Genomic DNA, 22,044 nt, shown 5'->3' with positions numbered 1-22,044 from the left:
TGACATGGCTGATAACAGATAGTAATAGATTGTATTCCCCTGTCCTACAGTCGGCCTCTCCCCTCCTGACATGGCTGATAACAGATAGTAATAGATTGTATTCCCCTGTCCTACAGTCGGCCTCTCCCCTCCTGACATGGCTGATAACAGATAGTAATAGATTGTATTCTCCTGTCCTACAGTCGGCCTCTCCTCTCCTGACATGGCTGATAACAGGTAGTAATAGATTGTATTCTCCTGTCCTACAGTCGGCCTATCCCCTCCTGACATGGCTGATAACAGATAGTAATAGATTGTATTCCCCTGTCCTACAGTCGGCCTCTCCCCTCCTGACATGGCTGATAACAGATAGTAATAGATTGTATTCCCCTGTCCTACAGTTGGCATCTCCTGACATGGCTGATAACAGATAGTAATAGATTGTATTCTCCTGTCCTACAGTTGGCCTCTCCTCTCCTGACATGGCTGATAACAGATAGTAATAGTTTGTATTCTCCTGTCCTACAGTCGGTCTCTCCTGACATGGCTGATAACAGATAGTAATAGATTGTATTCCCCTGTCCTACAGTCGGCCTCTCCTCTCCTGACATGGCTGATAACAGATAGTAATAGATTGTATTCCCCTGTCCTACAGTCGGCCTCTCCTGACATGGCTGATAACAGATAGTAATAGATTGTATTCCCCTGTCCTACAGTCGGCCTCTCCTGACATGGCTGATAACAGATAGTAATAGATTGTATTCTCCTGTCCTACAGTCGGCCTCTCCTCTCCTGACATGGCTGATAACAGATAGTAATAGATTGTATTCTCCTGTCCTACAGTCGGCCTCTCCTGACATGGCTGATAACAGATAGTAATAGATTGTATTCCCCTGTCCTATAGTCGGCCTCTCCTCTCCTGACATGGCTGATAACAGATAGTAATAGATTGTATTCCCCTGTCCTACAGTCGGCCTCTCCTCTCCTGACATGGCCGATAACAGATAGTAATAGATTGTATTCCCCTGTCCTACAGTCGGCCTCTCCTCTCCTGACATGACTGATAACAGATAGTAATAGATTGTATTCCCCTGTCCTACAGTCGGCCTCTCCTGACATGGCTGATAACAGATAGTAATAGATTGTATTCCCCTGTCCTATAGTCGGCCTCTCCTCTCCTGACATGGCTGATAACAGATAGTAATAGATTGTATTCCCCTGTCCTACAGTCGGCCTCTCCCCTCCTGACATGGTTGATAACAGATAGTAATAGATTGTATTCCCCTGTCCTACAGTCGGCCTCTCCTGACATGGCTGATAACAGATAGTAATAGATTGTATTCTCCTGTCCTACAGTCGGCCTCTCCTCTCCTGTCATGGCTGATAACAGATAGTAATAGATTGTATTCCCCTGTCCTACAGTCGGCCTCTCCCCTCCTGACATGGCTGATACCAGATAGTAATAGATTGTATTCCCCTGTCCTACAGTCGGCCTCTCCCCTCCTTACATGGCTGATAACAGATAGTAATAGATTGTATTCCCCTGTCCTACAGTCGGCCTCTCCTCTCCTGACATGGCTGATAACAGATAGTAATAGATTGTATTCTCCTGTCCTACAGTCGGCCTCTCCTCTCCTGACATGGCTGATAACAGATAGTAATAGATTGTATTCTCCTGTCCTACAGTCGGCCTCTCCTCTCCTGACATGGCTGATAACAGATAGTAATAGATTGTATTCCCCTGTCCTACAGTCGGCCTCTCCTCTCCTGACATGGCTGATAACAGATAGTAATAGATTGTATTCCCCTGTCCTACAGTTGGCATCTCCTGACATGGCTGATAGCAGATAGTAATAGATTGTATTCTCCTGTCCTACAGTTGGCCTCTCCTCTCCTGACATGGCTGATAACAGATAGTAATAGATTGTATTCTCCTGTCCTACAGTCGGTCTCTCCTGACATGGCTGATAACAGATAGTAATAGATTGTATTCCCCTGTCCTACAGTCGGCCTCTCCTCTCCTGACATGGCTGATAACAGATAGTAATAGATTGTATTCCCCTGTCCTACAGTCGGCCTCTCCTGACATGGCTGATAACAGATAGTAATAGATTGTATTCCCCTGTCCTACAGTCGGCCTCTCCCCTCCTTACATGGCTGATAACAGATAGTAATAGATTGTATTCCCCTGTCCTACAGTCGGCCTCTCCTCTCCTGACATGGCTGATAACAGATAGTAATAGATTGTATTCTCCTGTCCTACAGTCGGCCTCTCCTCTCCTGACATGGCTGATAACAGATAGTAATAGATTGTATTCCCCTGTCCTACAGTCGGCCTCTCCTCTCCTGACATGGCTGATAACAGATAGTAATAGATTGTATTCTCCTGTCCTACAGTCGGCCTCTCCTCTCCTGACATGGCTGATAACAGATAGTAATAGATTGTATTCCCCTGTCCTACAGTCGGCCTCTCCTCTCCTGACATGGCTGATAACAGATAGTAATAGATTGTATTCCCCTGTCCTACAGTCGGCCTCTCCTGACATGGCTGATAACAGATAGTAATAGATTGTATTCTCCTGTCCTACAGTCGGCCTCTCCCCTCCTGACATGGCTGATAACAGATAGTAATAGATTGTATTCTCCTGTCCTACAGTCGGCCTCTCCTCTCCTGACATGGCTGATAACAGATAGTAATAGATTGTATTCCCCTGTCCTACAGTCGGCCTCTCCCCTCCTGACATGGCTGATAACAGATAGTAATAGATTGTATTCCCCTGTCCTACAGTCGGCCTCTCCTCTCCTGACATGGCTGATAACAGATAGTAATAGATTGTATTCCCCTGTCCTACAGTCGGCCTCTCCCCTCCTGACATGGCTGATAACAGATAGTAATAGATTGTATTCCCCTGTCCTACAGTCGGCCTCTCCTCTCCTGACGTGGCTGATAACAGATAGTAATAGATTGTACTCCCCTGTCCTACAGTCGGCCTCTCCTGACATGGCTGATAACAGATAGTAATAGATTGTATTCCCCTGTCCTACAGTCGGCCTCTCCTGACATGGCTGATAACAGATAGTAATAGATTGTATTCCCCTGTCCTACAGTCGGCCTCTCCCCTCCTGACATGGCTGATAACAGATAGTAATAGATTGTATTCCCCTGTCCTACAGTCGGCCTCTCCTCTCCTGACATGGCTGATAACAGATAGTAATAGATTGTATTCCCCTGTCCTACAGTCGGCCTCTCCTCTCCTGACATGGCTGATAACAGATAGTAATAGATTGTATTCCCCTGTCCTACAGTCGGCCTCTCCTGACATGGCTGATAACAGATAGTAATAGATTGTATTCCCCTGTCCTACAGTCGGCCTCTCCTCTCCTGACATGGCTGATAACAGATAGTAATAGATTGTATTCCCCTGTCCTATAGTCGGCCTCTCCTCTCCTGACATGGCTGATAACAGATAGTAATAGATTGTATTCCCCTGTCCTACAGTCGGCCTCTCCCCTCCTGACATGGCTGATAACAGATAGTAATAGATTGTATTCCCCTGTCCTACAGTCGGCCTCTCCTGACATGGCTGATAACAGATAGTAATAGATTGTATTCTCCTGTCCTACAGTCGGCCTCTCCTCTCCTGTCATGGCTGATAACAGATAGTAATAGATTGTATTCCCCTGTCCTACAGTCGGCCTCTCCCCTCCTGACATGGCTGATACCAGATAGTAATAGATTGTATTCCCCTGTCCTACAGTCGGCCTCTCCCCTCCTTACATGGCTGATAACAGATAGTAATAGATTGTATTCCCCTGTCCTACAGTCGGCCTCTCCTCTCCTGACATGGCTGATAACAGATAGTAATAGATTGTATTCTCCTGTCCTACAGTCGGCCTCTCCTCTCCTGACATGGCTGATAACAGATAGTAATAGATTGTATTCTCCTGTCCTACAGTCGGCCTCTCCTCTCCTGACATGGCTGATAACAGATAGTAATAGATTGTATTCCCCTGTCCTACAGTCGGCCTCTCCTCTCCTGACATGGCTGATAACAGATAGTAATAGATTGTATTCCCCTGTCCTACAGTTGGCATCTCCTGACATGGCTGATAGCAGATAGTAATAGATTGTATTCTCCTGTCCTACAGTTGGCCTCTCCTCTCCTGACATGGCTGATAACAGATAGTAATAGATTGTATTCTCCTGTCCTACAGTCGGTCTCTCCTGACATGGCTGATAACAGATAGTAATAGATTGTATTCCCCTGTCCTACAGTCGGCCTCTCCTCTCCTGACATGGCTGATAACAGATAGTAATAGATTGTATTCCCCTGTCCTACAGTCGGCCTCTCCCCTCCTTACATGGCTGATAACAGATAGTAATAGATTGTATTCCCCTGTCCTACAGTCGGCCTCTCCTCTCCTGACATGGCTGATAACAGATAGTAATAGATTGTATTCTCCTGTCCTACAGTCGGCCTCTCCTCTCCTGACATGGCTGATAACAGATAGTAATAGATTGTATTCCCCTGTCCTACAGTCGGCCTCTCCTCTCCTGACATGGCTGATAACAGATAGTAATAGATTGTATTCCCCTGTCCTACAGTCGGCCTCTCCTCTCCTGACATGGCTGATAACAGATAGTAATAGATTGTATTCCCCTGTCCTACAGTCGGCCTCTCCTCTCCTGACATGGCTGATAACAGATAGTAATAGATTGTATTCCCCTGTCCTACAGTCGGCCTCTCCTGACATGGCTGATAACAGATAGTAATAGATTGTATTCTCCTGTCCTACAGTCGGCCTCTCCCCTCCTGACATGGCTGATAACAGATAGTAATAGATTGTATTCTCCTGTCCTACAGTCGGCCTCTCCTCTCCTGACATGGCTGATAACAGATAGTAATAGATTGTATTCCCCTGTCCTACAGTTGGCCTCTCCCCTCCTGACATGGCTGATAACAGATAGTAATAGATTGTATTCCCCTGTCCTACAGTCGGCCTCTCCTCTCCTGACATGGCTGATAACAGATAGTAATAGATTGTATTCCCCTCTCCTACAGTCGGCCTCTCCCCTCCTGACATGGCTGATAACAGATAGTAATAGATTGTATTCCCCTGTCCTACAGTCGGCCTCTCCTCTCCTGACGTGGCTGATAACAGATAGTAATAGATTGTATTCCCCTGTCCTACAGTCGGCCTCTCCTGACATGGCTGATAACAGATAGTAATAGATTGTATTCCCCTGTCCTACAGTCGGCCTCTCCTGACATGGCTGATAACAGATAGTAATAGATTGTATTCCCCTGTCCTACAGTCGGCCTCTCCCCTCCTGACATGGCTGATAACAGATAGTAATAGATTGTATTCCCCTGTCCTACAGTCGGCCTCTCCTCTCCTGACATGGCTGATAACAGATAGTAATAGATTGTATTCCCCTGTCCTACAGTCGGCCTCTCCTCTCCTGACATGGCTGATAACAGATAGTAATAGATTGTATTCCCCTGTCCTACAGTCGGCCTCTCCTGACATGGCTGATAACAGATAGTAATAGATTGTATTCCCTTGTCCTACAGTCGGCCTCTCCTCTCCTGACATGGCTGATAACAGATAGTAATAGATTGTATTCCCCTGTCCTACAGTCGGCCTCTCCTGACATGGCTGATAACAGATAGTAATAGATTGTATTCCCCTGTCCTACAGTCGGCCTCTCCTGACATGGCTGATAACAGATAGTAATAGATTGTATTCCCCTGTCCTACAGTCGGCCTCTCCTCTCCTGACATGGCTGATAACAGATAGTAATAGATTGTATTCCCCTGTCCTACAGTCGGCCTCTCCCCTCCTGACATGGCTGATACCAGATAGTAATAGATTGTATTCCCCTGTCCTACAGTCGGCCTCTCCCCTCCTGACATGGCTGATAACAGATAGTAATAGATTGTATTCCCCTGTCCTACAGTCGGCCTCTCCTCTCCTGACATGGCTGATAACAGATAGTAATAGATTGTATTCCCCTGTCCTACAGTCGGCCTCTCCTCTCCTGACATGGCTGATAACAAATAGTAATAGATTGTATTCTCCTGTCCTACAGTCGGCCTCTCCTCTCCTGACATGGCTGATAACAGATAGTAATAGATTGTATTCCCCTGTCCTACAGTCGGCCTCTCCCCTCCTGACATGGCTGATAACAGATAGTAATAGATTGTATTCCCCTGTCCTACAGTCGGCCTCTCCTCTCCTGACGTGGCTGATAACAGATAGTAATAGATTGTATTCCCCTGTCCTACAGTCGGCCTCTCCTGACATGGCTGATAACAGATAGTAATAGATTGTATTCCCCTGTCCTACAGTCGGCCTCTCCTGACATGGCTGATAACAGATAGTAATAGATTGTATTCTCCTGTCCTACAGTCGGCCTCTCCTCTCCTGACATGGCTGATAACAGATAGTAATAGATTGTATTCCCCTGTCCTACAGTCGGCCTCTCCTGACATGGCTGATAACAGATAGTAATAGATTGTATTCCCCTGTCCTACAGTCGGCCTCTCCTGACATGGCTGATAACAGATAGTAATAGATTGTATTCTCCTGTCCTACAGTCGGCCTCTCCTCTCCTGACATGGCTGATAACAGATAGTAATAGATTGTATTCTCCTGTCCTACAGTCGGCCTCTCCTCTCCTGACATGGCTGATAACAGATAGTAATAGATTGTATTCCCCTGTCCTACAGTCGGCCTCTCCTCTCCTGACATGGCTGATAACAGATAGTAATAGATTGTATTCCCTTGTCCTACAGTCGGCCTCTCCTCTCCTGACATGACTGATAACAGATAGTAATAGATTGTATTCCCCTGTCCTACAGTCGGCCTCTCCTGACATGGCTGATAACAGATAGTAATAGATTGTATTCCCCTGTCCTATAGTCGGCCTCTCCTGACATGGCTGATAACAGATAGTAATAGATTGTATTCTCCTGTCCTACAGTCGGCCTCTCCTCTCCTGACATGGCTGATAACAGATAGTAATAGATTGTATTCCCCTGTCCTACAGTCGGCCTCTCCCCTCCTGACATGGCTGATACCAGATAGTAATAGATTGTATTCCCCTGTCCTACAGTCGGCCTCTCCCCTCCTGACATGGCTGATAACAGATAGTAATAGATTGTATTCCCCTGTCCTACAGTCGGCCTCTCCTGACATGGCTGATAACAGATAGTAATAGATTGTATTCTCCTGTCCTACAGTCGGCCTCTCCTCTCCTGACATGGCTGATAACAGATAGTAATAGATTGTATTCCCCTGTCCTACAGTCGGCCTCTCCCCTCCTGACATGGCTGATACCAGATAGTAATAGATTGTATTCCCCTGTCCTACAGTCGGCCTCTCCCCTCCTGACATGGCTGATAACAGATAGTAATAGATTGTATTCCCCTGTCCTACAGTCGGCCTCTCCTCTCCTGACATGGCTGATAACAGATAGTAATAAATTGTATTCCTCTGTCCTACAGTCGGCCTCTCCTCTCCTGACATGGCTGATAACAGATAGTAATAGATTGTATACCCCTGTCCTACAGTCGGCCTCTCCTCTCCTGACATGGCTGATAACAGATAGTAATAGATTGTATTCCCCTGTCCTACAGTCGGCCTCTCCCCTCCTGACATGGCTGATAACAGATAGTAATAGATTGTATTCCCCTGTCCTACAGTCGGCCTCTCCTCTCCTGACATGGCTGATAACAGATAGTAATAGATTGTATTCCCCTGTCCTACAGTCGGCCTCTCCTCTCCTGACATGGCTGATAACAGATAGTAATAGATTGTATTCTCCTGTCCTACAGTCGGCCTCTCCCCTCCTGACATGGCTGATAACAGATAGTAATAGATTGTATTCCCCTGTCCTACAGTCGGCCTCTCCCCTCCTGACATGGCTGATAACAGATAGTAATAGATTGTATTCCCCTGTCCTACAGTCGGCCTCTCCTGACATGGCTGATAACAGATAGTAATAGATTGTATTCCCCTGTCCTACAGTCGGCCTCTCCTCTCCTGACATGGCTGATAACAGATAGTAATAGATTGTATCCCCCTGTCCTACAGTCGGCCTCTCCTCTCCTGACATGGCTGATAACAGATAGTAATAGATTGTATTCCCCTGTCCTACAGTCGGCCTCTCCTCTCCTGACATGGCTGATAACAGATAGTAATAGATTGTATTCCCCTGTCCTACAGTCGGCCTCTCCTGACATGGCTGATAACAGATAGTAATAGATTGTATTCTCCTGTCCTACAGTCGGCCTCTCCTGACATGGCTGATAACAGATAGTAATAGATTGTATTCCCCTGTCCTACAGTCGGCCTCTCCTCTCCTGACATGGCTGATAACAGATAGTAATAGATTGTATTCCCCTGTCCTACAGTCGGCTTCTCCTCTCCTGACATGGCTGATAACAGATAGTAATAGAGTACATGGGCTGTTACTTGTGTGTTCCTTCTTCTAGTGCCGGAGGTTGTAGATGGCCGCTTCTTCACGGCCACTGTGGTCGGTCTGAGTCCGTGGGTTGAATATGAGTTCCGTGTTATCGCCATCAATCAGATCGGTATTGGAGAGCCCAGCCCCCCCTCTGACAAGAGGAGAACAGAAGAAGCTCGTGAGTGGCGCCCCTTATGGATTGAGTTCTTTATAGCATGACATGTGACTGCTCACTGCATACAGAGGTTTACTATAGAGATATAAGTAGTGGCCTTGTAGGGATCAAACATATCACAGTGCATGCTGGGAACGTGTCAGTCCCTGGCGGCTGGGGAGTCAGGGGTTAATTACGCTGATGTGGCGCCGCTACCTGTATTATTGAATGTGGCACATAATAGAGGAGATAACTGTGCAGCAACAACTGCAAGAAATCTCTGAGCAATTCTATAGAATCTATAACCTGCGACCTGTCCTCGCACAATGACTGGAGGATCGGAACGGAAACGTCTAGACTGAACAACAAGTGGGCGAAACACGAAAGCTGCAGTATCATGTCAGGCCACAAGATGGCAGCAGAGTTTAATAATGAGATGTAGAACTGTAATGGGGGCCACAGTGACCCCTAGTGGGGCCCCTGAGATCAGAGGGGGGATTAGTCTCTTCTGTGCAGATTTGTCACTATCAAAAAGTAATCACATGACATCACATAACCGGCATACAAAAGTAAGTGCCCCCTCCATAAATGGAGGCATATCCCACAGGTTATATCTCATGTGTAGACGCCGGACTAGAACTCTCACTCTCCGGTATCTTCTCTCCTCTCTGGCAGTTCCTGAGGTGACACCGGCCAATGTCAGCGGAGGTGGTGGCAGTAAGAGCGAGCTGGTCATCACGTGGGAGGTGAGAGGTGACGACGGCAGATCCTGCTGCATGAAGCCGCCATTCTACAAATTTAGGATTCTCCTCCATATGTACTTGAGTGTCCGGGGGTTTTATACTGCACATAGGTGGCGGAGGACAATCGCTTTACATGCTAAAGAGTCGCCCAAATATTCCCATGTCACATCCCTGTATTCCCATAGGGAACACCCCCCCCCCCCTCATGTATCCCCAACATCTTTATCTCCTCATATACTTCTCTATGGCCTATAATCCCCCCTATATACTCCTCTTATATACTCCTCTAGCACTTATATCTCCTCTTATCCTTCTCTATGGCCTATAATCCCCCCTATATACTCCTCTAGCACTTATATCTCCTCTTATACTTCCCATGTAGCATAATACCCCCCCCCCCCTCCACTTTATAATCTCCCTGGATTATCTGCTCGCCCCTTATATATTATATGACCATGTCTCACCAGCCTGTACCGGAGGAGTTCCAGAATGGCGGAGGGTTCGGCTACGTGGTGGCGTTCCGGCCATTCGGCACCATTAGCTGGATGCAGACGGTGGTGGCGTCGGCGGATTCTTCTCGCTACATTTACCGCAATGAGAGTCTGCCGTCCTTCTCTCCCTATGAGGTGAAGGTTGGAGTGTTCAACAACAGGGGAGAAGGACCCTTCAGCCCCCTGACCGTGGTGTACACTGCCGAGGAAGGTGAGAGCCCGACCGTATATTATATTATTACATATTATTGTGCTCTCATTGTATCCTGTGCTGTTACATTGTATTCTTATACTCTATAATCCGTTACAATCTAGTCCACTTTTTATATTCTTATATTGTATAATGTTATTCTCATTCTATAGTGTATTATACAGATATAGTATATAATATATTTACATTCTATAGTGTAGTATACAGATATAGTACATATATATTCTATAGTGTATTATACACATAGACTTCTATCACTCTGATACATTAGAATATATGATTTATTATTGTTATAAACTATCATAGGAAAATAGCAAATAAAATATCACTTTTATTACTCACACTATATATATATATATATCACACAGCGGGGTCAGTAATAGTGAGATAATACCGGAGTGGGCAGAGGGTGTGAAATAAGATCATGAAAGTGAAATCCCACCATTGTATCACTGCAGGATCACTAATAGTGCAATAAGACGGGTTCACACTGGTGTTCAGGTCTATATGGTGACCCCAAAGATGGAGGCTCTGTCCTCTTAAAAAGCAGTTACCGGTGGAAACCTGCAAAACCCATCGACTATAAAGGGGTCTGCTGGAGGATGACTCCCTATATAAAGGGATAGAAGAAGGCTCTCACTTGCCCTTATGTGACTTCAACCTGAACGCTGATACATTATATATATATGTAGCGCGAGTAATAAACGTGATATTTTCTTTACTATTTTCCTACATTGGTTTACAAGAATTAGATTTAGCAGTAAAGTCTCCGCACCCCAACTATTGAATTCTACTATAGTATTATATTATACTCTTATACTATATGGCATTGGATTATTATACTCCTATTACCTTATTCTATTGAATTCTATTATTGTATTTTATACTCTTAAGCTACATTGTATTATATCACCTGCCATATTATTACATAAAGTTCTAAAAGTATCCACTTATTCTGCATTATGTCACTGTATTCTATTATTACCCGCTTCTAGTATGTTACATTGTATCACTGTATTGTATTGCACTGTTATTATACTCCTATTGCTATAGTATTTTATATATATATATATATATATATATATATATAGTGCAGGAGTGCTAAATGCTTAAAGGGATTCTACCACTAAAACACATTTTTTTCTAGTTACCACGTCGGAATAGCCTTTAAAAAGGCTATTCGTCTCTTACCTGTGGAAGTGCTCTCCGCCGCGCCGTTCGTTCAAAATACCGGTTTGCAGCTCGAAAACCGACCGCAGCGCCGCCTCTCTGGTCTTCGGTGTCCTCCCCTTGCCTCTTCAGCGTCTGTCGGACGCCTGCGCAGTATGCTCTCTGTTCAGCGAAGATTGCCGAACGTACTGCGCATGCGTGAAATTGCGGTGCCCGCACTATGGCTGGGACCGCAATTTCGCGCATGCGCAGTACGTTCGGCAATCTTCGCTGAACAGAGAGCATACTGCGCAGGCGTCCGACAGACGCTGAAGAGGCAAGGGGAGGACACCGAAGACCAGAGAGGCGGCGCTGCGGTCGGTTTTCGAGCTGCAATGGGGACGCCCCCATCGCTGCGAGAGAACTAATTAGCATACCGGTACAAACCAGTATTTTGAATGAACGGCGCGGCGGAGAGCACTTCCACAGGTAAGAGACGAATAGCCTTTTTAAAGGCTATTTCGACGTGGTAACTAGAAAAAAATGTGTTTTAGTGGTAGAATCCCTTTAATAAGTCTCCACACACCTATATGGTGGTCTCTCCCCAAGGAGTGATGATATCCCCCTAACCCTGTCTAAGCCTCTCACCTCTACCAGGTTAGTCTTCTCTACACCGGACTGACGAGATGCAATAACATCGAAACGGCCATCCATGGTTGAGAGACTATACCTGGTAGTAATCACAGCGTCATTGCAAAACAAAGGCCTCTATTCCTCTATTGGGTTATATCACTGAGGTTCTGTCTTCCTAATTACATCAGGGAAGACAGACTTGCACATTCCAGTGAGCGCCCTCTATTGGTTTGCAACACTGAGGCACCTGACTTCCTAATTACATCATGGAAGACAGATTTGCATATTCTTCCCATGGTCCCTTATACTATGTTACATTGTATTGCTGTATTATATTACATTCTATCACTAGTGCATTGTATTATTATTACCCCCTTATACTATGTTACATTACACCAGATTATGTTATTCTATAGTTATATTCCATAATATTTTCTTATTCTAATGAGAAGTAACCCTTTGTGTACTGCAGAGCCAGGTCGGGCCCCAGCCAGTGTCTTTGCTCGGAGTCTCACTGCCTGGGACATTGAGGTTTCGTGGATTGGGGTTCCCGGGACTCTCAGCAAGGGCAGGATACAGGGTTATGAGGTGAGGGTTTAGCTGGCGGGTTCTCTCACATTTTGTCAGATTTCATCGTTAGATACATTGTAATAATTTGTGTTTTAGGTTCGTTACTGGAAGCAAAATGAGAAGGAGCAAAGTGCCCGTAAGCTGCGGACCCTGGGGAACCAGACGTCCACCAAGCTGACCCATCTGCAGGGGCACACCCTGTATTACCTGAATGTACGGGCGTACAACAGTGCGGGCACTGGCCCTGCCAGTACAACCGTCAATGTAACAACCAGAAAGCCACGTGAGTGCAGCCATCATAGCGCCACACTATACTGCCATACCCCACACATATCTCAGGTAGCTCTGACTGAGGCCGAATCCATCAACCTGACGTCTTCTCTTCTCACATTAGCTCCAAGTCAACCACCAGGAAACATCACCTGGAACTCCTCAAACTCCAAGATCATCCTGAACTGGGACCAGGTGACGGCGCAGGAGGACGAGTCTGAGGTCAAAGGTTACAGGGTGAGTGCGGCCCAGAGCGCCATCACTTAGACCAAGCCTACAGGTCCAGCCAATGTTCGGTGCGTGACACGGCCATCTCTCTGCAGGTTTTCTACCGGTGGAACAGACAGGGAGGAGCCGCCCTGATCGAGACCAACCAGACGTCCGTGGAGCTGTCACTGCCATACGATGAAGATTACATCATCGAGATCCGACCAATCAGCGATGGAGGAGAAGGCAGCAGCAGCGAGCCGATCCGTATCCCCCGGATATCCAGTGAGTGGGCGGTGAGAAGAAATACAAAATGACACATAGGACAAGAACAACCCAAAACGGGAAATCGGACGATCCCTGCACCCAATCACCCCTCACCTCAAACGCCTAGAGTCCGATCCCTCCACCCAATCACCCCTCACCTCAAACGCCTAGAGTCCGATCCCTCCACCCAATCACCCCTCACCTCAATTACCTGGAGTCTGATCCCTCCACCCAATCACCCCTCACCTCAAACGCCTAGAGTCCGATCCCTCCACCCAATCACCCTTCACCTCAATTACCCGGAGTCCGATCCCTCCACCCAATCACCCCTCACCTCAATCACCTAGAGTCCAATCCCTCCACCCAATCACCCCTCACCTCAATCGCCTAGAGTCCGATCCCTCCACCCAATCACCCCTCACCTCAATTACCCGGAGTCCGATCCCTCCACCCAATCACCCGTCACCTCAATTACCCGGAGTCCGATCCCTCCACCCAATCACCCCTCACCTCAATTACCCGGAGTCCGATCCCTCCACCCAATCACCCAATCACCCGTCACCTCAATTACCCGGAGTCCGATCCCTCCACCCAATCACCCCTCACCTCAATTACCTGGAGTCCGATCCCTCCACCCAATCACCCCTCACCTCAATCACCTAGAGTCCAATCCCTCCACCCAATCACCCCTCACCTCAATCACCTAGAGTCCAATCCCTCCACCCAATCACCCCTCACCTCAATTGCCCCAAGTCCGATCCCTCCACCCAATCACCCCTCACCTCAAACGCCTAGAGTCCGCTCCCTCCACCCAATCACCCTTCACCTCAATTACCCGGAGTCCGATCCCTCCACCCAATCACCCCTCACCTCAATTACCCGGAATCCGATCCCTCCACCCAATCACCCCTCACCTCAATTACCCGGAATCCGATCCCTCCACCCAATCACCCCTCACCTCAATCACCCGGAGTCCGATCCCTCCACCCAATCACCCCTCACCTCAATTACCCGGAGTCTGATCCCTCCACCAAATCACCCCTCACCTCAAACGCCTAGAGTCCGATCCCTCCACCCAATCACCCCTCACCTCAATCACCCCAAGTCTGATCCCTCCACCCAATCACCCCTCACCTCAATCACCCCAAGTCCGATCCCTCCACCCAATCACCCCTCACCTCAAACGCCTAGAGTCCGATCCCTCCACCCAATCACCCTTCACCTCAATTACCCGGAGTCTGATCCCTCCACCAAATCACCCCTCACCTCAAACGCCTAGAGTCCGATCCCTCCACCCAATCACCCCTCACCTCAATCACCCCAAGTCTGATCCCTCCACCCAATCACCCGTCACCTCAATCACCCGGAGTCCGATCCCTCCACCCAATCACCCCTCACCTCAAACGCCCAGAGTCCGATCCCTTCACCCGATCACCCCTCACCTCAATTACCCGGAGTCTGATCCCTCCACCAAATCACCCCTCACCTCAAACGCCTAGAGTCCGATCCCTCCACCCAATCACCCCTCACCTCAATCACCCCAAGTCTGATCCCTCCACCAGATCACCCGTCACCTCAATTACCCGGAGTCTGATCCCTCCACCCAATCACCCCTCACCTCAATTACCCAGAGTCTGATCCCTCCACCAAATCACCCCTCACCTCAATTACCCGGAGTCTGATCCCTCCACCCAATCACCCCTCACCTCAATTACCCGGAGTCTGATCCCTCCACCCAATCACCCCTCACCTCAAACGCCTAGAGTCCGATCCCTCCACCCAATCACCCCTCACCTCAATTACCCGGAGTCCGATCCCTCCACCCAATCACCCCTCACCTCAATTACCTGGAGTCCGATCCCTCCACCCAATCACCCCTCACCTCAATCACCTAGAGTCCAATCCCTCCACCCAATCACCCCTCACCTCAATTGCCCCAAGTCCGATCCCTCCACCCAATCACCCCTCACCTCAAACGCCTAGAGTCCGCTCCCTCCACCCAATCACCCTTCACCTCAATTACCCGGAGTCCGATCCCTCCACCCAATCACCCCTCACCTCAATTACCCGGAATCCGATCCCTCCACCCAATCACCCCTCACCTCAATCACCCGGAGTCCGATCCCTCCACCCAATCACCCCTCACCTCAATTACCCGGAGTCTGATCCCTCCACCAAATCACCCCTCACCTCAAACGCCTAGAGTCCGATCCCTCCACCCAATCACCCCTCACCTCAATCACCCCAAGTCTGATCCCTCCACCCAATCACCCCTCACCTCAATCACCCCAAGTCCGATCCCTCCACCCAATCACCCCTCACCTCAAACGCCTAGAGTCCGATCCCTCCACCCAATCACCCTTCACCTCAATTACCCGGAGTCTGATCCCTCCACCAAATCACCCCTCACCTCAAACGCCTAGAGTCCGATCCCTCCACCCAATCACCCCTCACCTCAATCACCCCAAGTCTGATCCCTCCACCCAATCACCCGTCACCTCAATCACCCGGAGTCCGATCCCTCCACCCAATCACCCCTCACCTCAAACGCCCAGAGTCCGATCCCTTCACCCGATCACCCCTCACCTCAATTACCCGGAGTCTGATCCCTCCACCAAATCACCCCTCACCTCAAACGCCTAGAGTCCGATCCCTCCACCCAATCACCCCTCACCTCAATCACCCCAAGTCTGATCCCTCCACCAGATCACCCGTCACCTCAATTACCCGGAGTCTGATCCCTCCACCCAATCACCCCTCACCTCAATTACCCAGAGTCTGATCCCTCCACCAAATCACCCCTCACCTCAATTACCCGGAGTCTGATCCCTCCACCCAATCACCCCTCACCTCAATTACCCGGAGTCTGATCCCTCCACCCAATCACCCCTCACCTCAAACGCCTAGAGTCCGATCCCTCCACCCAATCACCCCTCACCTCAATCACCCCAAGTCTGATCCCTCCACCCAATCACCCATCACCTCAATCGCCCGCAGTCCAATCCAAATTCCGCCCTTTGTATTTTATAAAGTTCGTAAAGATTCAAAAGTTTCAATTTTCCCCCCGTTACCCCTTCAGTCTGTGGCTATGACTTGGCTTTACCCCATATATTGTTTCATCTGCCACATATCCGAGCATTTTAAAAAGCTTAAAAAGCGTAAAATGTAAAATTTTACAATAATTAACCTTTAAGACCGACCCATAACATCTCAGGGGTTGTCCATCTCTAGAAAAACATGGCTTCTTTCTTCCATAAACAGTGCCACTCTTATTCCCAGGCTTTGTCTGGTACTGCAGCTGAGCCTCATTCATTTTAATGGCGCTGAGCTGCAGTACCAGACACAACCTGTGGACAGTTGTGGCGCTGTTCTTGCAAAACAGCCATATTTTATCAAATTCAGTCCCCAGACAACCCCTTTAAGGTCAGGAGGTTAGACGGGATAAAATGAAAAACCAAACAACTAAGCTCTGTGTTATGTTATCGACTGATAAAAAGAAGGGCGTCTGTGTCCCCATGACAACTCTTCCTGCCTCTGAACACTCCGTTCTATCATAGGGACATCCCTTTTTTGAAGCTGGATCCTAAGTGCTTACTATAAGGCTCAGAAGATCAGGAAGTGTTGTCATAGGGATCCAGACGCTCTGCACCTGCTATTAAGGACGCAGCTTGTTAATACATCTTAAAGGGCTTGTCCAGGGTTTGGAGCAAACACAGGGGTGTCAGGGTGGGTGTAAAACAAACAAAAAAAGACCCCCCTATCGCTGGTGCTCAGTTGTCCAGTCCCAGGTTCCTTTCCCTGCAGTGCTAGGACTCGCCACACGTAAGCCAAGGCGCTCATGTGACCAATCAGCAGTCACTGGATCCGGTGATGTATGTGATTGACTTCACCGATCCCTCTCCTGATTGGTCCTAGCACCGGAGACAAAGGGGTCTGGTACGGAACAAGGACGCGCTGGGGATAAGCCCGCCCTGCACACCCTTGAGTTTCCCCCAAATCCTGGACAAGCCCCTTTAATGAACCCCTTCACGTCTCCGTCTTCTATCGTTCCAGATGCCTACGCGCAAGGATCTGGTGCTTCCACGTCAAACGCCTGCACCTTATCCGCCATCAGCACCTTAATGATCTCCCTCACTGCGCGCTCCAGCTTATGACCTCGAGCTCCTAAGACTCCCAGAGACTGACATCGGACTCTCGGACGGTGGACCAGGAATCTCCTCCACACACGATGGCTCCTTCTGGAATCTCCTGAGATGGCCCTCAGCTTTTGAGCTTCCTCCTCTCCCTACGGGGAGGATTTTATGCACTGACGACATCTGGAATACGATGTTACCAAAGCAGTTTACATGCCGTATATGCATATTTTTTATTCTTAATATCTAGTGTTTTATAGAGTTTTTTAAGGTTAACATGATGTAGATATCTACGTTTTTTGCTGTAAAATGCTGCAGGTGTCTCATACAACTCTCTTCTCTCCTTCCGTCATGACCCAGGACTAGAATATTTTATATGCTGTCTCTTTATATTTCACATCTCCTGAACCTGCCCATGACCATAAGGCGATGCCTGGGCACAGACCAGACCCAGCGGGCTGCAGAACATCCAGGCTAGCGGGGGTTAATAATAGCTGGATATGTGACACACTAGGACCATGAATGGAGAAGCCATGGCATCAGACCTTCCATCACAAGATACACTCGATATACACAAGAATCAACGTTGGTCAGATAAGGGGCTCGTCCAGTTTTCCATAATATCAAAAAATTGGATGGTCTAGAGATACGGGGAGAGGTCTGGATGAGTAGTAGTCCTTGTCCTTCAGATTATATCAGGGGCTGAGGTTCTCATCTTGGTGGAGGGTCCTCAAGACAATCTGGTTATGGTTGTGATCTTCTAGAGAAGGTGGGATCTGTTTTCTTATTCTCACGGCTTTAGGGATGGTGGGTTTGGGGTTTCTGATCTACTACAGACAGCAGGTCATCATGGGTGGTGGATGTCTAACAGATACTCAGATTGTATAGGGGTAGAGCTTTCAGTCTCCTATAGAAGGTGGATCATCTTTGGTTGTTGTAGGGACTAGATATGGATGGGGAGAAAGGTGGAACCTTCATGACTGGTGGGAATGGTTTCTGAACTGCTATAGAAGGTGGATCATCTATGGTTGTTGGTAACGAGTAGATATGGAAAGTGAAAGCGTTCCAAGACTCCTTGAGAAGGTGGATCATTTTTGGTTATACATAAGAGTTAATCTATCGATTCTAGATAGAAGGAAGAGTCCCGAATCTCCTACAGAAGGTGGACCATCCTCTTTGGTTATAGATGAGTTCAGATTATTGAAGGTAAGATGAGTTTTTTTCTCTCCTATAGAAGGTGAATCCTCCGTGGTTATGGTCGGGTAAAGAGTCGATATTTAGATTATAGATGGTGAGAAGAGTTTATGGTCTTCTATAGAAGGTGGCTGATCTTTGGTTAACAAGTAGACATTGAGATTATGGATGGTGGAGACCGTTCCTGGTCTATAGAAGATGGACCATTCATAGATATAGACAATAAGTAGATGGTGATATCTTGGATGGTGGGAACAGTTTTATGTCTTCTGTAGCAGCTGGGTCATCTTTTGGTCAAGGGTAAGGAGTAGATATTCAAATTATAGAGGGAAGTAAGGTTTTCTTGGTCTCCTATAGATGGAGGCTCATCTTTAGTTATGGATAAGAAGTAATAGAAAATGGATGATCTTTGGTCATGGATAATGTTGGAGACGCTGAGTAGATATTTATAGATGGTCTATATCGATGAGCTTGGAGTCACCACCAATCCCATATAGAAAACAGGAGCATCTTCTGCTATAGACGTTGAGTAGATGTTCTGAAGATGGGACATTCCTTTGTTTCTGGGTTGTAGGTCTCGATTTTGTTTTGGATTTTGGCTGCCATTGGTATCTAGACGGTGATGAAAGGTTTGGGTACGAATAGTGGGAAGAGTTACTGACTACTGATCCCATACCGAAGGTAGATCACCCTATGTGATAGGCAATAACTTGTTGGAAGAGTCTCTGATCTCTTGTAGGTCAGTCCTCCTATGGTGTAGACAATAAGTAGATTTACTTAGTATCAGAGGAGAGTTTGTAAACCCTACAGGCTATAGAAGATCAGTCGTCTTCTGCCTCGGACTAGGACTAGATTTAGGAGCACAGAGAGTGGAATTGGGTATTGACGTTGAGTAGAAGTTCTGGAGAATATACAATCCTGACGTTATATGGACCATTACTAGACACTTTATGACCTTTCAATAGATTGTAGCTTCCTTGGGCAATGAATGGAGAAATGTAGCTTGGGAAGCAAAGCTCCTGAGCCGTATGGAGTTTGGGAACCAGGGTTCAAATCATAGCACTGACAAAGAGCAAAGTTTTTGAAGATTGACAGGACGTCCATGATAAGCATCTGCAGTCCAGACCGGCCACGTGAACCACATACAACGCCATTACGATCAGCTTCTTCCAGCACAGTATGTTGGGTTTGGACTAACAAACATGGCACCACTTGACTCACGAGGAGAGCGGTTTATGTTTTATGCCGAAAAAAACTAAAAAAAAAAAAAGTGACCTGCCTACAAAGAGACAATGGAGAGCGGAGCCTCCAGTATGTTTATATAATACCTTAAGTTATGAATGTTCTTACTTATCCAAGTGGAAAAAATAATCTATAAATATATATATATATTGCAGAGAGTGTATAAAGCTTCTGACGGGGGCTACGATGTATGATATACCTAGAACGTTCTCATAGGATACCTAGAACCTATACACAAAGGACTGTACCTAGATCTTTTTTTTTAGGAAACCACATGAAGAGGGTGAACGTGTGATAAGGAGAGTGCCTGCTCAGCCCATCATACCATTTCATATCATCAATCTAAAGAACACTGAAAACTCAGGGTCTTTTGTTAAGAGCATAAGTAGTGCCGGGAATGGGCGGAGCCAGGCGGCGCCCGCACCGATTCCTCCTAGCACGATTCTCATTGTATCGCCTGTTATGATCTAGATCTAGGTGCAGGGTGATTGTAAGACGAGAAGTGACAGAGATTAGAGCCGAAATGGGTTTTTTTGTTGTTTTTTTTTGCCTTTTTGACTATGGGTTAGGCGGCTGCAGACAAGTGTCTTAGTTTCGATTTTCTAAACTCGATCATTGGGATGATCCAAGGAGGAACAGAAGAAGTCGTGCAACACCGTCCCCGACAACTAGGATCATGAGCAAAGCCCCAAGTGAATGGCTGGGCGATGGCCGACACTGATGCAGAGTGGCACAGATGGAAACTTTTTTTTTTTTTTTGTTAAAACCTGAATTTATTTATTAAATTGCACTTAAATCTATCAAATGCGATTCCTATGGAGAGCGCCCCCTATGGAAATACTAAAGTATCCCTGACTGGATGGTAAAGTCATTCTGATGCAGCAAACGCCGGCCAAGGAACACGAATAGCAACCTGTTCGTTGGAAGAGCTGAATACGTTGGTCCGCGACCCCAGCGCACCCCTTATGTACAGCAGTGGAGGCGGCACAGTGTTGCTGGCCTCTTCTGCTTCTATATAACAGGTGTGTATTGAATGTGGATACATAAGGGGATTGTATGGCACTTGCCTCCACCGCCCCATCCCCCACCCCACTCCCTCTTTCGGTTGGGTGCTCTTCCTCCCCGCTCCCATCGCTCCGGGGTCCTCGCTCTCGCGGGGCGTACATCACAATAGGCTCTTGTATATTCCATCCTTGCAATAGGACTTTGTTTCACATCGTTTGTAATTTTCAGAGGAATCTTCAGAGCTGAGATTTCCTCTGTCTGTCTCCTGTCCGCCGGACGCAGCGAGAGGCGAGTACTGAATGCGCGGAGGAGCCATGTTGTACATTGTGGCGCAGAGGAGATACGGGGTTGGCCCTGACCCTGCGGGAACGGTTAGGGGGTCACTATAAATAATAACCTATAAAGCACATACCGATTAAAGGCACTTTATTTTTTTACCTCTGATCTCGAGCTCTGGAGATTCGCGTTCTGACACAATTGTTGCTTTTTTTGGTTCTTTTTTTTTTTTGTGATTCTGTTTACAAATATCCAGTATGCAACTTTTTTCTTAAGGTATCTGTACAGAACCATGTCTGCCATGCGGTTAATTAAAATTCTGTTCCTAAGGATCTGTGTCACACAAAGCAAGCGCTGATTTATTTCTTGTCTCTCGGTACAAACCAGAACGAGAAGAGAAATGCAAAGACTGGGCGGTTACATCTCATCATGCATTACTAACAGTGGTCTTAAAGGGATATTCCTACCTTAAAGGGGACCGATCACCACCTTTGCATTCTTTAATAGCCGCTCCTCCACTGACTGGCACAGTTGGAATTTTTTCTCTAGCCCTCGCCATTCCCGAGCAATTGGTTCTGTTAGTTTCAGAACCCAGTGCACTAATTAGACCACAGTCAGGTGGGCGGTCCCAGACTACCTGCTGCATCTAAGTACCGCCTACTTGACAAGAGAGAGACTAAGTAACTTATTGAAAGTTGAAATTCACAGAATTATTGCTCGGGAACGGTGGGGGCTAGAGAAAAAATTCCAGCTGCTCCAGAATTAGTGACGTGGCGTCTATTAAAGGATGCAAAGAGTTGGAGGTGGTGAAATGCCCCCTTTAAAAAGTGATGGGGTATGTTATCACTTTATGATCCCGGTTCTCTGACCCTTTTCCCTGCAGAGCAGCGCTCCCTGCAACCCACTGTACAGGGAACTGAATGCTGCAGTGCAAGTGACTGTGCTAGAGAAGAAATCTAGAAGGGAGTGCAGATCTGATTCACTGTAACCTCAGCATCTTCTGGATGACGGGAGTCCAGAGAGACCCCAACTGATCATAGTGATGGC

General features: G+C 47.3%; 2 protein-coding genes across 5 annotated transcripts in view; both read left to right on the top strand.

Annotated features, from left to right (window-relative positions):
- The window catches only part of LOC142217954 (contactin-4-like), a 170,050-nt gene extending 152,302 nt beyond the window's left edge, over positions 1–17,748 (top strand). For 3 of the 4 annotated variants that reach the window (XM_075286295.1, XM_075286294.1, XM_075286296.1), the window contains exons 16-23: positions 8,481–8,630; positions 9,282–9,352; positions 9,817–10,051; positions 12,306–12,421; positions 12,500–12,686; positions 12,798–12,910; positions 12,997–13,165; positions 17,201–17,748. In XM_075286295.1, coding sequence (XP_075142396.1) covers positions 8,481–8,630; positions 9,282–9,352; positions 9,817–10,051; positions 12,306–12,421; positions 12,500–12,686; positions 12,798–12,910; positions 12,997–13,165; positions 17,201–17,301 — 1,142 coding nt within the window. In that variant the 3' untranslated portion in view covers positions 17,302–17,748. Of the gene's footprint in view, positions 1–8,480; positions 8,631–9,281; positions 9,353–9,816; positions 10,052–12,305; positions 12,422–12,499; positions 12,687–12,797; positions 12,911–12,996; positions 13,177–17,200 lie in introns of all 4 variants that reach the window. The other variant, XM_075286297.1, reaches the window with a different exon arrangement.
- LRRN1 (leucine rich repeat neuronal 1) overlaps positions 1–22,044 on the top strand; it is a 317,960-nt gene that overhangs the window by 140,404 nt on the left and 155,512 nt on the right. The window lies entirely within an intron of this gene.

Source organism: Leptodactylus fuscus, chromosome 9, assembly GCF_031893055.1.
Source record: "Leptodactylus fuscus isolate aLepFus1 chromosome 9, aLepFus1.hap2, whole genome shotgun sequence".
Lineage (NCBI taxonomy): Eukaryota > Metazoa > Chordata > Amphibia > Anura > Leptodactylidae > Leptodactylus > Leptodactylus fuscus.
The sequence above is the reverse complement of the archived record's forward strand: the minus strand, read 5'-3'. Positions and strand labels throughout refer to the sequence as shown.